Source organism: Hemiscyllium ocellatum, chromosome 25, assembly GCF_020745735.1.
Source record: "Hemiscyllium ocellatum isolate sHemOce1 chromosome 25, sHemOce1.pat.X.cur, whole genome shotgun sequence".
Lineage (NCBI taxonomy): Eukaryota > Metazoa > Chordata > Chondrichthyes > Orectolobiformes > Hemiscylliidae > Hemiscyllium > Hemiscyllium ocellatum.
This window is the reverse complement of record NC_083425.1, coordinates 36,979,357-37,001,333: the sequence shown is the minus strand read 5'-3', so window position 1 is coordinate 37,001,333 and position 21,977 is coordinate 36,979,357. Positions and strand designations below refer to the sequence as shown.

General features: G+C 39.7%; 1 protein-coding gene across 2 annotated transcripts in view; it reads right to left on the bottom strand.

Moving 5' to 3' along the window:
• Positions 1–19,450, bottom strand: part of LOC132827645 (myosin-10) — a 149,898-nt gene extending 130,448 nt beyond the window's left edge. For both annotated transcript variants that reach the window (XM_060844231.1, XM_060844232.1), the window contains exons 1-2: positions 19,258–19,450; positions 7,351–7,723 (exon numbers count right to left, since the gene is read on the bottom strand). In XM_060844231.1, coding sequence (XP_060700214.1) covers positions 7,351–7,695 — 345 coding nt within the window. In that variant the 5' untranslated portion in view covers positions 7,696–7,723; positions 19,258–19,450. The remainder of the gene's footprint in view (positions 1–7,350; positions 7,724–19,257) is intronic.
• Positions 19,451–21,977: the final 2,527 nt, after the last annotated feature.

Sequence of the window (21,977 nt, the reverse complement as noted above, 5' to 3'; positions counted from 1 at the left end):
ATTTAGAATGGCCAATTCACCAGACCCGCACATTTTTGGACTGTGGGAGGAAACCCACGCAGACATGGGGAGAATGTGCAAACTCCACAGTCAGCCACCTAAGGCGGGAATTGAACCTGGGTCTCTGGCGCTGTGAGGCAGCAGTGCTAACCACTGTGCCACCCATTCACAGGACAGACCTCACTGGCTAGGCCAGCATATGTTGTCCATTCTTAACGTCTCAAATTATGAGTTACAGGCTAAATTTGTTCTACTGACATGTAAGAAATTGAATGTCGCAGGTGGCAGTGTCACCTTGCAGGCAGGATATGACAATCTAATCATAGTCTGTAAATGTTGCAGTTTAATCTAATCACTTTTGATTGCTTTTGGGTGGCATGTGACTATGGCCAAGTGGTAGAGGGTTGTCTTGCACACATGAACTTACCAACGTAAGACCCTGTATAAGAGGAGAATGGTCACCTTGTTCAGAGAGCCTCACTTGACACTCCACAAGTGAAGTGTTAAGTGATCCTCCAAAATTTTGCACTTGCTGAAGTAGTGGCTGTTCACAGAAGTTGGTATATTACAGTTGCACCAAGCGTGTAAGAATTTCACGAAGGGAACCTAACAGTTTGAGGTAGTGCAGTCTGGAGGGACAGGGGGAAATAAACAAAAGCCTGATGGCAGTGAAGGAACAGTGATAGTTCCCAGCCAGCCAGGATGATTGTGTGGCAAGGAGTGCAAGTTACTGGTGGTGCTGTCAAAAGGACCTGGCTGTGTAGGTTGTAGATGGTAAGCACCACAGTGCTGAAGACAATAAAATGTTGAAGGTGGCAGAATGCCAAAAAAGCAGATTGCACTGTGCTTCATGAGTATTGGTGGGGCTGAATGTATACCATCACAATCCTGAATTGTGCCTCATTAGCAAAGACATTGGGGAAAGTTAGAGTTATTTATTTACGAGAGGATTCCTAGCCTCTGGCCTGTTTGTGGCCAACGTTACCAAAGATGCTGGAAGTCATGGCACACAATTGAGATCCAGAGGTCTGCATAGCTCTAAAAAGGTGGGGGAATAAAGCTGCTAACCACCACAATATTTGTGGCATTCCAGTTTAGTTTCTAAACAATGGTAACTCAATACCAATAATGGGGTTCAATAATAATTTCACAAAACTTCAAATAAAAAAGGGGAGATGTTCAGATTGTAATTTTGGAGATAGTCATTACCTGGCACTTGTGGCACAAAATGTTACTTTCATGCTTGGGTTGATAAGTGACAAGTAAAGTCTTGCTGCATTTGGAGTGACTGCTTTAGTAACAGGTGTGCAAGTGGTGCTGAACATTGTAAGGCTAGAAGTGAAGATGTTTGTTCAATGCAGAGATCATTGTACACAGTACTGGACACTACTTATGGAAGGATGGTAACACTGGAAGCAGTTCTGAGGTTTACTAGACTAACACCTGTAATGAGCAGAACTCGAGGAACAGATCCTTAAAGAAAATGCCTGCGTTCAAGTCCCACATGAACAAGAGATAAGAGGTGACATCTCTGAACAGGTCTGTTAGAACCTCATTTACATTGAGTAAAGAGTATCCTGGAAATTAGATTATTGACCTTCAATAATAACCATCACCATCTTTCTTTAAAGTAGGGACAACTTCATTCAGCAGAAGAATTCCTCTAACCACTCCAGACCCCAGTTATGCTAGGGCACCTTGATGCCACATTCAACCAAATGTTGCCTCAAAAGGTCAAGGGTAGTACTGACTTCAACTCATTTACCCACCATTTGAGCTAAGCTTGCAATGAGGTCAGAAGCCAAGAGATCCTGGAGTGAAGCAGAATGTTGCTTGATTAATGAGATAATTCTACAAATTTTGGCACAAATTGCCAAGAGTGTTATGAAGGATTCTGTAGGACCAACGCTGGTGCCAGTTGGCAAACCCAAATGCGTTTTAGCTATTTTTCTAGCAATGCTACAACCAAGTAGCTTGCTCAGCCATTTCAGATGGCATTTTAAAAAAGTCAACCCCACTGATGTGGATTTGGAGTCATGAAGGATGGTAGTGAAACTAGGTTCATGACTTAGTTGGAAAAATGTGAGGACTCTGAACTCTAACATCTGCAGTCAAATGTGGTGCCAGAAAAGCACAGGAGGTCAGGCAGCATCCCAGGAGCAGGAGAATCAATGTTTTGGACATAAGCCCTTTATCAGGAATGAGGTTAGGGCCGGAGGGCTGAGAGAAATCTCATGCTCCAGCCTACAAGCTTCATTCCTGATGAAGGGCTACGCCCAAAATATTGACTCTCCTGCTCCAGGATGCTGCCTGACCTCCTGTTTTTCTAATACCACACTCTTGACTAATGAGTTAGATGGGGTTAATTTTAAGAAATTGACCAGTTCATGGACACCACATTGCTGAAGATAGCTTTTTATTTATTTCAAAGCTTTAGCTGAATTCAAATACCATCATTTAGTATGGGAGAATTTTATCCTTGTATGGAGAGCATTAAGCTGAGCTTCTAGATTTTGTTCGTGATATTACCATACCTTATCCCTTGAAGATCTCTTGGTGATTTGCTGTACTCCCATTATGTTATTTGGGAGAAAGCTCAAGAATTTTCACCCAAGTGAATGAACAATGACAGTTAGAAGCTAGGGGATAAAGAGAGTGATGGGAACTTGCAGGTAGGCTTGCTCATTCACCTACTACCCTCGTTCCAGGGAGCAGGTTTTCAGAGGCTTGGCAAGTTGCTACAGAGAACCTTGTAGATGGATCAGCCTCCAAAATTGGTGCACCAATAGTGGAGGGAGTGAATTTTTGAGAAACAAAGTTATTGGATGGGGCATTGATCAGTCAGGTCACTGGCCTATGGAGGTGAACCACCCACAGTCCATATATAGAGAAATTTTTAAAAATACTGCCGATGCTGGAAAGTGGAAATGAAAGCATTGGAGAAACTTGGCATGTCAGGCAGCAGCTGTAGAGAGAAAGAGAGCGTCATATCAAACTTGACACCAACTTAACTACTACCTCTTTCCACAGATGCTGCCAGACTCCATATTCTCCAGCAATTTTACACCCACAGCCTGGCTGAAAATGACAAGACCACTATTAGACATTTGATACTACTCAAAAATGCTAACTGTTGAAAGTGCAGAAAGCTGCTTCAAGTCAGGGTTTCATCCTAATCTCCACTGGAAGTCAACTACACGGAGTTTAAAATTCTGTCAACTTCCAACTAGTGCATTATGTAAAAAGTGACCAAAAGTAGATCTTCCCCTACACCTAAAACACAAGTTTTTAAAACAAATTTCAAAATATTTTTGTTCTGAAAGGCAGCAAATCTGCAACTGTTCCTGAACCATTTCCACAGACTAGGCTGTTCAGAATTGAGAGAAAGTTAACTCGCTCTGAGGACATCTCCAATTGGCATCCTTATCACATTTATCTATAGCTTTGATTTGAGTATCATTTAAAGCTTGGCATAAAAAGCCTCAACTCAACAGGTCCTCACTGTGCAACTACAAGTCTCTTTCCATATAATTTCACCATGGTCTTTTATTCCTTTCTTACCAAGGAAATTCATTTAAGAAAACAATACCACTGGCCTCAAATCTGTGGTAGCAAGACCCACATTCTCTGCATTTTCACAAGTAAGCCTTTGATTTAAATCAGCAACTCAATTACCTGAACAAAAGCAATCTGTATTACTTAAAGACACCCAATTGTCAGTCTATGTGCTTCCAACCTTATTAAAACTATCCATTTAAAAAGGAAATAGTGACATTAGCTCCCTTAACCAAACTGATTTTTTCAAAGTGTAATTTGTATTTATTCTGCAAGGTTACTACATTTTATTCTTGGTTGTAATGCATTCCAGCTAACCAAAGTGAAATATAGTACCATTATTAATTCATCAGTAGGAGCCAGAGAGATCAGGTACAATTACTGAACTGCACACCAGTTTCCACTGGAGCCCTATTCAACAAACAAGCTCAGAGCCTCAGGCTCAAATAGCCCGAAACTTGGCACCTTGCATCAGTCAGCAAATCAAGCTGCAGTTCCATACCATTAGGACAAAACAAGAAAGATCCACTTACAGCAAGCTCTGTTTAATAATTACCAAGCAGTTGCTAAAAAAAAATTCACAAGATACCTTGGAAACTGGTATTTATTTTAAAAGAAAATTACCACTAAAAAACACTGTTCCTGACCCCAAGCTTCCACTGCAGTTCATACACAAAACAAGGGCCAGGGCCAAGGCCATTATTAGGTTTTGAACAAGGACACTGATCACCTTATAACTCTGGTTTGCCACATGGCAATACAGGGACACACCAGATCATTACTGCTGATCTCAGAAGCTTCCTCCAGTACAGGATTGTGTAATGTCTGGCTTCATACTCATGGTGCCTACTGATGGCAAGAATACAATTTGGCATCATCGCCTCGCTCCAAAAATCAAACAGCTCGCATGTAAATGTGGTCTAAGTAAACATTTATAATTCAGGCAAAGGTCAAGATGGTCTGTTTATGCAATAGAGAATTGCACAAGGAGAATTCTGAAAATGAGCCAAGTTCATCATTCATTTTCCCACAGTCTACCCATAAACTGATCACTGAAGTAACTTTTCAGTGGTACAGAATTGATCCACTTATAAATAAAAGCAGTTCACTCATTTGTTCTAACAATTATTCCTCATTCATTTCAGGGCTGATTTTAAGCCAAACAACTATGGACTCCATGTCAGAACTGGGTTTAAAAAGAAAAAAGGTAAAAAACATAGACTGCAGATGCTGGAAACCAGAGTTTAGATTAGAGTGGTGCTGGAAAAGCACAGCAGTTCAGGCAGCATCCGAGCAGTAAAAATCGACGTTTTGGGCAAAAGCACTTCATCAGGAATACAAGTCAATTACTCCTAAATTTAGAACCTTACACAGCATGAAGAAAAACAGAAACAAGGATATCGTGATTAAAAAAGGTTCATGTGCATTAATCAGTTGTAGTCCTTACATTAAGTGACAACTGGTGTTGAGTGATTAAGCAAGTGTTTCAACAAATTCAGCTGTTGTGTGCCACCAGTTTAAATATGGCAAGAGGCCAACCTTACTATGCAACAATCCTTCATTCAGTGGTGACCCAGGAATTTTATTTCATGGCTGAGCAGCAAAATGTCCTTCAACTCCCAAGTGCCAAAGACAGTAAGCCAAGTCACTAATTTGCTGTTATTGGCATATGATATGCTTTTATACTGCTTTCTGAAGCATAAGTGGGAGGGGGAAAGGCAGTCAGGATTTACTTAATTGTCTTCGATGCATTACCATTAATCTGTCCAACAGAAAACATAACTGAACAGCAACAGGAGAGAGAAATTGGAAGAAATTTAAACCTTAAATAATTCGCTTCAAAACAAAAAAAAAGCTAAGCACTTATTCTAACTCAACCAAGAGCAATATTTATAACCATAACTTCCAAGCCAACTTGCTGTTAAACTTTTCAAAAAAAGTCAGTCACAGCTTCAGAGGAAGAACAAAACAGAAGTAACAAACCAAATCAGAATGTTTCAAACGTGGATTTTGTAAAACAACCCATTTTAGAATCAGCAAAAGTTAGACGATAACCATCACTGAAGATATTCCTAAGCATTTGAACATAGCATCGTTAAAATAAAATCAAGATTCACAAAAATCAACTTGCTTTTGGCAGAGCAGAAAAGCCAGCCATTTCTGAAGCCTAAAAATTAAAGTACCAATGACATTTAGAATGGTCATTTCTCTAAATGGAGATATGAAACAATATTAGCCTGAAGTAAGTATCCACTCAAATGCACCAAAATTTCAAAAGAGGCACAAAACAGAATTTAGCAGTGTAAATTGCACACAGTTCAATCAGGTTTCTGATCTATGTAGTAGCATGACATAGATAAACAGGCTCCACTCATGCTCCAGGAGTGAGACTACCACCTTTCAGGGCTTCCACAAATTGCTCTTATTTGCAGATCCAAGAATGAAACTTGATATTTTGGGCATGGGACATGAAAATAAGTTAAACATTTTAAAGAAATTACTAAAGTGTGACAGATCCTTAATTTAAGGATAAAGTATTACTTTTAAAAGAAAGGATACTTTAAGAGTTATTCCTAGTAATTTTTTAAAAAAATGTATACTCACAGGTGATAGATTGACAATTATTAAAAATGTTCCTTCCTTTTGGCAGAGCGGATTTAGCTGTTTTAAGATTAAACTAAGCTACTACAAATGTCAAGGAATTTGTTGGGTAACATTTCAAAATGTTACCCAAGCACATTTACTTATGGTAGATTGCATATTTGAAATATGGTGTGACCAAGAGAATCTAAAATAAATCCAAAACAGAGCAAGTGACCAAACAAGCAAAAAAAACAGGAACTCTACATAGTTTTAGAAACATGGTTGGAACCCATCAATTCATCACATAGCTAATGTCCTTTGGGCTTTAATGCTCAAGAGAGCAATACTACTATAAATAACGAACAGTTTGTAGCGATAATATGTGATACTATCAACTCAAATTTTCTCCATGCTAAGCCCAGTAAAATATTAATATTAGAGACCAGCATAATTTTCCTTCTTCCATCTTAGCCCTTTTTGCTCCAATGAAAACTGAAAATATTGTATCACTTGTCAGAGTGTACGGGCAGTCCATCCATGGTAACTGGGTCAAGATCAGAGTTCAGGTGAAACCCTACCCCAATGGACAATCTTTATGCCTTCACTTGGGCAAGACCAAAACCCCAGAATACAAGTGGCATGCTATTCCATAAAAAGGTGAAGCATCTAATATTGGAGCAATGTTTTAGAGCTAGTAATTCAGAGATAAATCTCATTTATTGGTAATGATCAAATGTTCAACAGAGGACAAGCATACAAGTGATGTAAGTGACAGTAACAAAACTAACAGTTTAAAATAAAAACAAAGTGATTATAGAACTTGCAGCTTCAAGATTAAAATAGAATTAAAGCTGGGAATTCAAAATTCAGCTCATCAACTAGTGGTCAGCATGTAAGGCAAAGTGATGTCCCAAGTAACTAAGTATATTCATATATTCTAATCAAAGACCCTTAAATTTTCATGAGCACATTCAAACTTGATGCATCAATTACCAAGCATGCAGGCATGGTAATGTGTTTTAAATATACATCTCCTCTCAATAGGAGAGACAGTATTCTAAATTATTGCACTTTGAAAAGGGAGAGTAATCTTAAGATGTCTCAACAATATAAACATCATCCTACTAGAAATTTCCCTCAAAGAAGGATCACTGAAGCTAGTCTAAAATTATTTTTTCTAGAGATTTGAACACATTAAGATTGTAAACTTACATAGATCAATCCAGAGTAGTATCGATCCTTCAAATTGTGCAAGACTGAAGCTTCATTCAAGCATGTTAACTCAGCCATGTCTTCCACCTTTGAGAACTTTGGTGGATTCATCTTCTGAATATCATCCTTGTTGACAAGAGCCTTCTTGCCATTTTCCATCAGTTCCACCATGACCTCATCACCTCGCTCCTCTCTGATGCTAGCTGCCTCAAACCCATGGCGATCTGATGGCACCCAAACCAGCTTCTTTGCTGTCCAGTCAGCTTGAGTTGCAGGGTTGTAAACCAGCGCCCTATCCACAAACAGATACCTCTCTGGATCTTCTTGGGTACTCCGCTGAGCCATCAGAACTTCAGAAAGTGGCCAACTTTACCTGTAGTAAACAGATGGCACAAATTAAATAGTCATGAATTCTGCAGATTTCTCTCTTAAAAAACAAATAGCCCAAAAGCCTGGGGAGAGGGAACATAAAATTAAGACAATCACAACTGCCTTGTACATGAAGCAGAACTTAAAGACATTGCAAATTATTAAAACTGTATTCAGATTTCCATTAACAATTCTCATACTCACTGCACAAATATATAGTGCATAGACTCACAGCTGGAAAGGCAGAGTTGCCCAAACAGGAAAAATGAAAAAAGTCAAGATCTTGAGGCAAAAAACAAAGTCACCATTTAAACCGAGTGGGGGGGGGGGGGGGGGGGGGGGGGGGAAAGGAAGAGGAAGAATAACTACTGAAATCCAACAGGAGGGTGTGGATTTGAGAGATGAAGTGATATGCGCTGTAACTCAAAAAAAAGGATTTGAAAATGTGAAGTTCAATACGAATGTTGCTAAACTCTTAAGTCTGCACTTTTGCATCAAGATAGTACAGTATAGGCCCTTCATCCCTTTATGTTGTGCCAGCCTTTTATCCTACAAAATCAAACTTCACTGTACTATTATCTATGTGCCTATCCAAGAGTTGCTTAAGTTGTCCCAAATGTCTGACTCTAAACATGGACTGCACTCTGTAGTAGAGAAGAACCTACTTTCATTAGAATACCTCACTTATACACCTGTCAAGTCACTCCCCCATCCTTCTTCACATGAATGAGAAAAGCCCTAGTTCCCTCAGCTTTTCACAAGACCTGCTGCCAGGACTGGAAATCCTGCAAATCTGCATTGCATGATTTTTTTAAACTCTCAAATTCCAATATAAAGTGGCACTTTATTTCACAAAACATCATCCATTACTAGCCACTCAATCTGATGGAAATGGCAGTAGAGATAAGTACCACCATTAAGCAAATGGCCAACTGTGGTGTCAGCAGACTGCTCTTAAGCTATCTTAGCTATGAATTTCCCACCATATTACCTGTACAATTGCTGTTGAAGCAGACAGTCATTTGAAAGATTTATTGAAACAAGTACTTCATATGCATGACTGCTTCATTTCAATAACTGATTAAAGAGCCAAAAAAAAGAGGAACATTAGTCCAAAACCCAAATACATGGGTATGGAGAATTTGAATCTTAGACAAGACATTTAGATTAATACTTGCCAACTTTTCACAGAACAAGTCTATTTGAAAACCATTACCTTTCATGGCACTCTTAAAATGATTCATTACCTTCACCACCTTAACACCAAATATATTCAGAAAGTTATGACATTACCCACTGTCAGGGTGCCACATTAATTTGACATCAATTGATCCATTAGAGGATAAACCATAAAGCCAAGTTGCATTCTTAAAATCAGAATGACAGATTCTCTAAAGAGTCTCAAAACTAAAACATTACTTCCTGGCATCAGTACACAGGACAAAACCATTAAGCCAAAATATTCTCAGCCATTTACTACAAGCTGGAAAACCCAGCCTTCCAAATGGAGTGACCATCTAAGATGAGTGTAGTTTCAACCTGGGGAGGCAGTGCCACTGGACTAGTAAGCCAGAAACCCCAACTAAAGTGTTCTGGAGTCCAAAGATGTTCACGTTAGGTAGATTAGGCAATTTGGAATAGCCAGAGTGTCCAGGCTAAGTGAATGACCCATGGGAAATTCAGGGTCACAGGGACATGGTTGGGGGTGGGGGTGAGCACTTGGGTCAGATGCTCTTTAGGAAGGTTGGTGTGGATTCAATGGGCTGAAATGACCCACTTCCACACTGCAGGGCTATGATTCATGGATTCAAAAACCCCAATCATAATGGATTATGAAATTTGAATTCCAAATTAAAATCTGGAATTAAACACATTCCAATTGCAACCATGAAACCCTTGTTGATGGTCAACAAAAAAAATCTAATACGGTTCACTGTTTCCTTACAAAAGGAAACGGTCATGCTTGACCTACAGCAAAGTGGTCGCCTCTTTACCCTCTAGCAATTAGGGATGAACAGTCAATGCTGGCCTATTCAGTAATATCTACATCCTGTGAAGTTAATGGTCAAGATATCTTAATGTCCTTTAGGATTCAACATCTGATGTTTACCTACCATCTAAAATTGGTTCAGAGACCATTTAAGGATAATCAAGGATGGGCAAGTGTATCTTCACCAGTAACACCCACATCACAAGAGAATAAAACAAAAAACTGAGTCACAGATTTTGATGACAAGACTATTGGGTTCCACAAAGCATTGATGCAGACAATGCACAAAACACCCAATGCACCTTAAGTTATTAATATGTAAACCAACTCATTGTGCCAAGTCTGATCCAGCATCTTATTTCATATTGTGACAAACAGCAAATCATAATTCATGGCCAAATAAGTTGAGCTGACTTTCTCCTGCCAAGGAGGAGGAAACCAAGGTTAAAAACTTCATAAAATCAACCTTTATTTTATTCACTTTGCTACAGACTAAACAATAGTTCAAATTACCACCATAAGGCAGGCTGAAAAACAATTCCTGATGACATGCCTATGATCAGTTGTCACTAGTTTCAGCATCTCACCTTAACACTTTAATAAAAAAGGAGGAGAATGTTTTTTCAATTACCATATTAACAGAACAATCCACCTCAACTTTTAATATTGAATAAATTCTATTTTGCTTTACAAATTGCAAGTCATTCCTGGTTTACTTCAAAAAGGGTCTTCAGAATCTACAGATTCCTTGCACATATGACATTTTGAAGAATTACTCAGTCTTGAGGGTTTAGACAACTCAAATACAAAAACCAAAAGAATACTCATCTGTTGTTTGTGTCATTTAAAAAATGAATCCTTTCTCAAGATATTCAATTATACCTCATCAGCTTCCCACCTTCCTCTTTCTACCTCTCTTTCTCTCCCCCTCCCCCACCCTAATATTTATCTGTGCTCCTTAGCCAATTATTGCTAAGACATGTATGCTACTGGTTGTTCAAACCCTAATTTCATAGTTCCTGTCTAAGTCTGCTTTCAAGTTTCCTTGTCTGTACTTATAGATAAAATATGCCAAGCTATAAATCAACTTTCCACCTTAGAGATGCTAACAGAAACATCACAAGGGTTTAATTACAACAATTTGATAGAGGTTCCATCAGCAATATGGACATAGATATCAAAAACAAGGACTAATGACTAAAATATAAACAAATTACACATGCAAACACTGATACTTAGACAATCACCCTTTAAAGTTTGGTTCAGACAGAAGATTTTCAATCAATTTGCACCACTCACCATTCAGAGCACCTTACGAAAGCCCACAATTCCTCAAGTGGCCATAATGATTTAATACAATAGGATGCCACGTTTCAGCTTTTTGAAAATATCTGAGGAATTTCAGTGTTTACTTTGGACATCTCAAGAGCAGCAACAAGTCATTAATTAAAAAGCAAATATTCAGGAAACCAGAGGTGGGAGAAACCGATCAGTTGACAAAACTATTTGGAGTTGGTATTGTCTGAGAATCTGACTGCCTGAATTTGTTTTCAGCAAAAAAGGTTTCCTATAGAATGCAAACTAAATATTAAGAAATATTCCAGACTTTAAATGGGTCTGAAGCAGTAGAGCACAGGCTGAATTTTTGACTAAGCAAAATATTCCTTATTCCTGATTCTAAGTCTCTCCCATCACATTCACATCTTTACTATTAAACTAGGGCAAGTTCTTTAATTATGAAGTTTCTTTTTCCATTTAATTTTAGGTCTGCAGCATTTGCATAAAAGAATCAGAAGTTCAACAAAAGGACATTTTACAACTAGCCCATTTCGAAGAAGTGATGACAAGAACCACGTGCCAATGGCGTTTAAAGATTCATTGTCTCTACAATGTCAATAAATCTAAAATCTAAATAAAGTCTTTAAAATATCATATAGCATCTACAGCTGTCTTTACTGCAGGGGATCGAAGATTTCCTTTGGTACCTAATGGTCTAAGAACCCATTTTAAATACAGACCAGTGCAGAGCAACATATAACAAGTGAACAGGAATAGGCCATTCAGTCCATTGAGGCAGCCTCATTCAATATAATGACGGCTAACCAAAAACTGCAGTGGCTTTTAACTCACCATATCCCATAACAGTACTCTACTGGCAATCAAATCTAACCACTACAGTAAAAATCACTCAAACACAGCTTCCGCAGCCATCTGTTAGAGAAACTCTCGGGTTCACAATACTGAGTAAAGGAAACTCATCTCAAACTTAACATTGGAGAGTCTGGAACTGGGGGATACAATGAAGGAATACAGCTTACCAGCATCTCTTGCCTCATTTAAATATGCTGCTTCAGAGAGATCACGTCATCTCAAACTTAGAGACTACAGACCCAGTTTGCCTAATCTCCTTTAGGACACTCCTACCATCTTAGGAAGTCCTGTGAACCTTCACTGCACACCCTTCAGGCAATGATATCTTTCTTGAAGTAAAGAGACCAAAATGGCACACAGTACTCCAGGTGCTGTCTAGCCAAACTCAAAAAAAGCTAGACAGACATCCCTACTCCTGTACTCAATTCCTCTTACAATTCCATTAACCTTCCTACCCCTGCAGGTTAGCTTTGTAACTTATTAACAAAGAAAACTGGGGTCCCTTTCTACTTCTACACAGTCTTCACATTTCACCAAGTACTCTGCACATCTGTTTCTCCTACCAAAGTGGATAATCATTTCTCTCTTCTCTTCCTACCCCCCCACCAACTCCCACAATGATATTCCATCTCCCTCTTTTTGCCCATTTACTAAGCCTATGCAAATCTTCCTGAAGCCACTTTGTATCTTTCTCACAAGAAATTCCTACTTCGGTAGTTCATATCAGCAGCAAGTTTGGAATTATCATAATGGATATATAGTGAACAACTGGTGACCCAGGTACTGCTGCTTATGGTTTCTTACTAATCACAACTTGCCAACATAAGACATTTATTCCTTCTATTTTCAGTTAAAATACTATTATCTCCTAACCCATGTACTTTACTTTTTTCCTAATCTTACAGGGACTTTCAAATTTAACAAACTAGATGCAGAAAGGATTTTCAAGGATATTGCCAGGAGTGGAGGGTTTGTGTGAGGGAAAGGCTGAATAGGCTGGGTATTCCCCAACCCCCTCACCCACCCAGAACAGCAGAGACGAACAGGTGACCTTAGGAGTTTATAAAATCATGACTGACAGGGATGGGGTTAATAGCCAAGGTCTTTATCCTAGAGTGGGCAAAGAAAACTAGAGGGCATTGGTTTAAAGAGAGGAAGGCATTTTTCTTCTTAAGGACCAAAGGGACATCTCTTTGCACAGAAAATGGTGCATGTATGGAACAAGCTGCCAGAGGAAGTGGAGGTGATGGATACAGTTACAACAATTAAAAAGCATCTGGATGGGTGCATGAACAGAAAGGTTAGGAGGGATATGGACCAAATGCTGGCAAATGGGACCAGGTCAGATTAAAATGTCTGGTTGGTGCAGATGACTTGAACAGAAGGGTGTTTTCATGCCGTATGACTGACTCTTATAAAAGCCTTCTAAAAATCTAATATCAGGACAAACTCTCATTTTTAGAACGTTAATTGATGGTGCAAAAATCATTATGATTTCAACTAAAGCTCATTCCTTCAAAAGAAAGTCCAAATTGTTGTTTCACATTACTGTGGTCAGAGCCAGTGGAACAGCCATTGATATGAACTCTACATTGCCCATGGTTGAGCCTGATGAAGTTTCTGCCAAACTTCCAGGAATTTTAATTAAATCTTTTTGGCAATATAACTGAAGCTCCTGCTAGTTTTCCTTGGTATTAGATTACAATATTGGAACATTGATTTATGACACATTCATTTAACACTTAGATCTCTTCCAAACCCATCTCAGCAAGTTGAGTTGTACACATGAAATGGGGTTTCAGGAACTAATTATTGCACTGCCCCGTTTTGGACAGCTTTGAACTTAAAAGTCAGATTCATATAGCCTGGAAACAGACGCTTTGGTCCAACCAGTCTATGCCAAGCATAATCCCAAACTAAACTAGCCCCACCTGCCTGCTTCTGGCCCATATCCCTCCAAACATTTCCTATTTATGCATCCATCCAAATGGATGGAACATTGTAATTGTAACTGCATCCAAGACTTCCTCAAGAAGTTCATTCCACATGCAAACCACCCTCAAAAATTTGCCTCATGTCTTTAAAATTTCTCTGTCAAAATGTGTCCCCTAGAATTTAAATTCCCCACAATGGCAGAAGGGCAACCACCATCAAGTCTATCTATACCTCATTATTTTAAGCTTCTTTCAGGTCACCTCTCTACCTCCTATGCTCGAATGAGCAATATCCCAGCCTTATTTTATAGCTCAAGCCGTCCATACCGAGCAATGGCCTGCTAAATTTATTCGGAACCCTCCAGCTAATAAAATCCTTCCTCTAGCTGGTGAGCAGAACTAGATATGGTACTCCAGAAGCAGCCTCACCAATGCCCTATGCAACCTCAACATAAAGTCCCAACTCAGGCACGATGGCACAGTGGTTAACACTGCCTCACAGCACCACAGACCCAGGTTCAATTCCAACTTCAGGCGACTGTGGGGAGTTTGCACATTCTCCCCATGTCTGTGTGGGTTTCCTCCCACAATCCAAAAATGTGCAGGTAGGTGAATTGGCCTGGCTAAATTGCCCGTAGTGTTAGGTGAAGGGGTAAAATGTAGGGGAATGGGTCTGGGTGGGCAGGTCAATGTGGACTTGCTGGGCCAAAGGGCTTGTTTCCACACTAAGTAATCTACTGTTGTGGTTCTGTTCGCCGAGCTGGGAGTTTTTCTTGCAAACGTTTGTCCCCTTTCTAGGTGACATCTTCAATGCTTGAGAGCCTCCTGTGAAACGCTTCTGTGCCGATTCCTCTGGCATTTATACTGGTTTGAATCTGCCGCTTCCGGTTGTCAGTTGCTGTATGCTGCAGTGACTGGTATATGGGGTCTAGGTCGATGTGTCTGTTGATTGAATCTGTGATTGAGTGCCATGCCTCTAGGAATTCCCTGGCTGTTCTGTTTGGCCTGCCCTATAATAGTGGCGTTGTCTGTCATTTGAGTGTATGGCTACTAGGGATGGCTGGTCGTGTCGTTTCGTGGCTAGTTGGTGTTCATGGATGAGGGTTGTAAGCTGTCTTCCTGTTTGTCCTATATAGCATTTTGTGCAGTCCTTGCATGGGATTTTGTACACTACGTTGGTTTTGCTTATGCTGGGTATCGGGTTATTTGTCCTGGGAGTTGTTGTCTGAACAGCCACTCTCAGACAACAAAATGTGGACATGCCACAACCCAAAGGACTGGCCACACTACCATACATCAGGAGCATTTCTGAACTGACAGCCAGACTGCTGCGACCACTAGGACTCATAACAGCACACAAACCAACAGCCACTCTCAGACAACAACTCACCAGGACAAAGGACCCGATACCCAGCATGAACAAAACCAACGTAGTGTACAAAATCCCATGCAAGGACTGCACAAACCACTACATAGGACAAACAGGAAGACAGCTAACAACCCGCATCCATGAACATCAACTAGCCACGAAATGACACGACCAGCTATCCCTAGTAGCCATACACGCAGATGACAAACAACACAAATTCGATTGGGACAACACCACTATTATAGGGCAGGCCAAACAGAACAGCCAGGGAATTCCTCGAGGCATGGCACTCAACCACAGATTCTATCAACAGACACAGACCTAGACCCTATATACCAGCCACTGCAGCGGACAGCAACTGACAACCAGAAGCGGCAGATTCAAACCAGTATAAATGCCACAGGAATCAGCACAGAAACGCTTCACAGGAGGCTCCCAAGCACTGAAGAGGTCACCTAGAAAGGGGACGAAACGTTTGCAACAAAAATTCCCAGCTCGGCGAACAGAACCACAACAACAAGCACCCGAGCTACAAATCTTCTCACAAACTTTAAATAATCTACTATCCTGCATCTCAAAAGGATTCATCAAACGCAAGTTAGTAGCTCTGTCAAAAAGTATAACAGACCAATAGCGATTACCAAGTAATTTATGGCTAAAGAATGAGTAACAGTGCTGTATCTTAGAGAGAACTGAAAGATGACTGAACTTGTACTACTAAAGTCATCCCAAGTATATGAGAAACACTCATCAAAATCTAGATATGCAGAGTCTTGCTACAAATTGGCATGGGATAAGTCTTTAATTGTGAATTAAGCAGAGCATTGCAATAGCCAAAAGAACAGTCACATTGTCACAAAGTCAGCAGAGTACAAGTCATAGGTAAGGACACATTGGAGAATGGTTGCATTAAACCTCATGGTGCTACAAAACGTGGCCTTTGCAAAACTCTTTCCTTCGTGAAAAACATCTCACCTCTTCAAAATATTTCTCCCCACCAACAACTCCAGCTCCACTACAATGGAATTAGCACTGGTGCCAAGGACTTTCAAACATAAAACAGTATGTGCTTTGATGTCATGGCCATCTACAAATCACCTTTGGAAGAAGCAAACTAAGCTCATTATCAATTGTGGGAATAGGAGGGCAAAAATAAATTAAGGGGATATTCACCTGCTCTAATACTCCAACTCAACTCCTATTATGACTAGTCCATTCTTCCCCTTCAAACTGTGTCTACACAAGTGCCTACTGGTCAATATTTTTTTTAAAAATGTGATGTAATACCCTATTCACTAATGTTTTATAGCAGCACTTCAGAATCTCCCCAGTCTCAAATTATGAGAAACTTTATTTTTAAAAAACAGCCAATCAAGACCTTTAGTTTGAACACAAGTCAGTACAAGTTGTTTCCATCCTTGTTGTGGAGAGATTAAAGTGAATACAGATAGAAGCTTCCATTCATTACAATATTGTATGATTTTGTCTCTATCATATAGTCCATTTCCCTCCAGTTGCCTTTGCACTTCCAGCCTTTTTATTGATCCACTACCACAGACCTTTGTACTTATTGCAATTTAACCAATCAGAACATCAAGTATTTTTGACCCAAGTTCCAGCATTTCAAATCATTTTTATTTTGTGGGATTTTGAAAGGAGTGTACATTTTTGAAGTGTCCATGAATAGAGCCAGATTTTGTCACAGAATTCAGCTTCAACCTTAACTGAAATTTGGTTGCGTGGCTGCAGGAACATGGAATTTTCCATTAACTCTGCCTGAAGACCAGCTAATGTGACCTGCTTGTTATGGAGACAAACCTAAAACCAAAACTAAACACTGAAGCTAGGCAGCAGCTGGCAATGCTAAACCCAGATACTTAACCAGAGAGATTTGGGAAAGATAACCATACAGGTTCTACTATGACAAGAAGGAGAGAAGATTGGTTTTTGGGTTAACCACTAACCAGGTTACAGAATAGATTTAGTTCAAACAGTAAAGTATGCAGAGAATTAAAGACAATGAATCACTAGAGTGCAACTTGCTACAAGAACATAAACCAAAAGAACTGCAGGTCCTGTAGATCAGAAACAAAAACAAATTGCTAGAAAAGCTCAGCAGGTCTGACAGCATCTGTGAAGAGTAATCAGTGTTAACAGTTCAGTCTGGTGAACCTTCCTCAGAACAGAAAATTATTACGAGACGTTCATTCACATATGCTTAAGAGGACTTTGCTTAAAATGACAAAAAAAAGGTACTTGCTGCCTCACCAGGAGAACATAGTACCGTTAAAGCTGAAGCCTGGAGTTTCAAACAGGCACTTTCTGCTGAGAGCTCACTAATGTTAAAATAATTATAAACCCTATGAACTGTTTTATCAGATTAAAATGTGAAAGTTAGTATTTTTCCTGTTATATTACTGTAGGTGTCCAAGTAGCATTTACTGAATATTGATTATACTTTAAGAATCCAGTTCTTGTAATTTCAGTTTTTTAATGTTAGAGATTACAGGGAAGCTTATACACCCTTTAGCAGTTTTAGTCACCATACCTCCCATAGATAGCTTGTAGATTTGTACCCAAGAGTAAACATAGAAAAACAATATTTGGGGGATGGGGTGGGGCAGCATGTGAAGAGAGACAGAATGAAAGCTACCCGTGGGCACACAAACCAGGTGGCATAGAGTAAAAGCAATTGGGGTAGTGAGGGGGTTAGAATTAAGTATTCCAAATCTGTCCACACCTGAAATCAAAACCTGTAATTGTAAATAGCTTTGAACACATAATGACTTCCAACTTTATGATGCCTTTAATTACTGTACATTAAATAAAATAGAGTCTAGCAAGTGTGCATAATTGGTTAAATATTTAAAAACTCAAAACACTTAATTTCCTGCCAACTGAACCATGTGTGCATTTTTAAACTGACTCAGACCTTCAGGGTGGTATGAAGCATGTATAGTCATTAAACATACAAAAAATACCTCTTGAACAATATGCAAAGTTGTAAACCATTAGAGCACAATCTTTATAAATAGAATGATAACATCCATTAACAATGGTCTTCATGAAACAGAGGTACTCAACTAGACTACATACCAAAATTCAAATTTCTGCAGCAATAGCTCAATTCTCTTATAAGATAGAAGGCTGAGCAGTGAGAGAGGTGATGTTAAAGTTAACCTCTTAGTTTGAGATACCAACTTTACCAAAAATTAGCAAGACATTATGATGAGCGAAGAAACCCTAATCAGTGTCTTCAAGAGTGATCTTGAAAAGTTAGATCTCTTCAGTCCTGTTAGAGCACTTGTTTGTCAGGTTGATACCTCATGATCCAAAATAAATATGCAATAATCAAGGTGCTTGACTATGACACAAACATGTGAAAACAGCAATGACCTTATCTGGTGTGATACCTGTATATGGTAGGGAAGTGGAGTAGCAGAATAGGTCACAAACTATTAAGTCATAAGCATATACTAGTCAATGACTGGTGTAAAACATGGCCCAGTCATTGCATTCACACTCAGTTTGGTAGAGTTTAAAATGGGAAGAATGACCATCAGGCTCAAAGCTGACATTTTTTGGTCAAAGCATATAGTTACATATTTTGAAGAAACTGGATAAATTCACATAAACAGGATACTCCACGGATATAGACCAAAACCCAACCCCTCCCCAAAACGTAGCTTACTTTTGACTTGCTGCAATCACCACATTCACTTCACCCATAACACGCATTTATTCCCCCACCCCCTTCCCCAGGAGCCTCATTGCCAATTTGGAAAATTGAAAGGAGTGAGACAAACGCAAGTTTAAGAATCTAGCAATCTAACCGCACAAAAGACAATCCTTCAAAAAAAAAAGGACATTTTCAAAAGAAACCATCAAAATCCTCCCCTACCCACAAATAAAATAACTCGGCTTTATTAGAAACAACCCCGTTAGTTGAGAATAATTCAATGACCTCACCCAGGCGAGTTGAGCCAAGCCAGAAATTCCTCAGATAACGGGAACAATGTTACACGTTTCAGTTGAAGAGACATTCGAACAGGACAGCCCTGGATACAATGTGACCAGCAGCTCAAACCCCTTACCTCTCGCTGAGAAAATAAAAGCACCTCTGCAACCGGGAGAAACTTCTTTGGGAACAAATTCGACGGAATCCAGACAATGTCCTTTTCCTCCCCGCTATAGCAATTTTTATTCCCCCCCAGTTCTACTTTGAACGCACTAGCTCCCTAATAAAAAGGGAGGACCGACAACGCCACCTCAACCTCTTCTGTTGAATGCCAGCCCCACCCCCCTGCACTGCTGATTGGCGCCTCATTCATAAGAGCCTCAATTGTTCCCCTCCCCAATCGGTCAATCCGCCCGTCAATCATGGGGTGGACCCAGGGCTGCTTCCGCTCGGTGTCAGCCGCCCAATCACAGTGCCCCATGGAGCTGTCAATCATCTAATCTCCTGGGAGATTTAAGACGCTATAAAAATTCAGATTGGTTCTTTCTCACATTAACCGCAGCGTTTCCCGGAAACTTCCGCTGCTGAGCCAGAGTGTGGTGATTTGGGGTGGGATGTTGGGAAAACGGGCCGTGCAGGTTATGAGAATAAACTGGGAGGGGGGGTGCTTCCTCCCTTTTCTCCTTCACTGATGAGGAGAAGCACGTATTTGCTAGCGCAGAGAGTGTCAGCTTGCTGCAGCCTCTGATGTTGGGAGGTGGGGGGAGAAAGGATTTGGTGAACCGTGTCCAGAAAGGGGATGACATCATGCTGCAAACAACCCTGGCTTTGCAGCGCCGTCCAGTGCCAGAAGCAGCAGAACAAACAACCTCTGCCTTGCTATTGTGTCCTTCAAACAATTGCTTTACATGCAACCAGCAAAATGTCAGAGGAAAACATAATTCCTAATAGGGGAGGGGACTGGTAACCTGCATTACTAACGAAGTTGATACCTAGCTCAATGGTTGCACTTGTAGAAATTCACAACAATGGATATAATTTAAAGCCAACAATGCGACATTTTTGTTGGCAATTTAATTGAGCTTTTATATTGCGAAAGACATTTGGACCCTAAATCTAAATATTACAACGGTCTGAGTTAACATTTTAAACTACTCCGCCTACATGGTTCTCAAGCTCACCAACACTTTCTGAAGGGCAACTAGGGACAGACAATAAATACTGTCCAAGCCGGAGACGCCCACGTATCAAGATTTTATTTTTTTTAAGTAATATGATGGACAGCATCTAAAGAACTGAACCCTCTTCCCCCCCCCCCTTGATATTTTTAAACAGATAAATGTGAAAACCTTTTTTTGTGTGGGTGGCGTGCTTCTTTTGAATTTGTTTTCAGTCAAAAGTACAACGGCCGACTCATTCATCAAGCTATTTCGCTGCATGCATCAGTAAAGTCTTGCTATTTTAATTGGCGCTTATCACTAACATCCAACATCTGGTTCCACTGACTTGGACCGGGAGACTGTGAGAGGCTATTCATTGGCCATATAAGGCAAAATGAGGTGTGTGGAGACATGGTTCAAATCGCACGCACGCCATTACATCACTCCGGTGGGTTCCGCAGTCCATTTTCACATTCCCTCAGAGGGCCAGAATATTACGTTGGATTGTAACATTTAAAATCAGTACTTTTTTTAAAAAGAAAAAAAAACACTGAATCATGTGTGCGGCAGTTTTCAATCCGCAGAATCATCGAATTCCTATACGACAAAAGGGTGATTATTCCGTCTGTCCTCTCAACACCGGCTCTGAATGAGCAATGCCCATACTAACGCTAAACCTTCCATTCACCCCTTATAACCCTGCACTTTTATTCCTTTTACAAGTAAAAACTACTTTTCTCATCGTAATCACGTAATTCTGTCAGGATCATGTACGAAAAAAAACATATAGAAGCATTGCTTATACCAATTCCTCTTTGAATTCCATATCGCGTCTCCAGGGCTTCCTTAGATCTTTATTAGTAAATCCGACAACAATTCAAGGTTAGCAATTTACTTATTATTCCCACAGCACAGCCAATTTCAACAGCGGAAATAACTTTACTGACAGTATAGTTGTCAGAATTCACGCTTTGGAATGTATCGCTTTTGCAATGAAAGATAAAATGTCCAAAGTATTGAACATCATAGTGGCTTAAATACTATTAAAAATAATATCACCAATTATTCTGTTAGAGTGACGACAAAGCAGATTTGGAAACCTCTTACTATTTTTGTCTAACTCCACATGCACTAGTGAATCTTCAGATTTATGATGTTTAAAATTATACTTTAATTACCTTGTGTTTATATTTCAATGTTATGGCCCATCAAATAAATCTCACGTGACATCTTGAAGTGAATACAGTAAGCTATTCATAGCAATCACATCTAATAAATAGTTTATGGCACAGTCACTTCAGAAAAAAGATTATGACATACCAACTGCTATGTAAAAATATAACAAGTTCACCGTAAATAATGACTTGCAACAGCATATCATACACAAATGACAGAATCATTTATGTGAGAAAGTATTTTTGTGCATTAATAGATGGAAAATCTATTTCAGCAGTAGTGGTCATAATGCTCTTTCACGTGAGTGTTTACACTGTGTGCTGATCAATATGGAAGCATTACACTAGAACCTTGTACTGCTCTCTTTCTCACACACAAACAATAATCAGCATGTTGTTCAATGTGAAGTTATCACAACTTCACCTAGTCCTGTGCTCCCTCAACATCAACACACACACTCACATACAAATATATATGACGATGTGGAGGTGCCGGTGTTAGACTGGGGTGGACAAAGTTA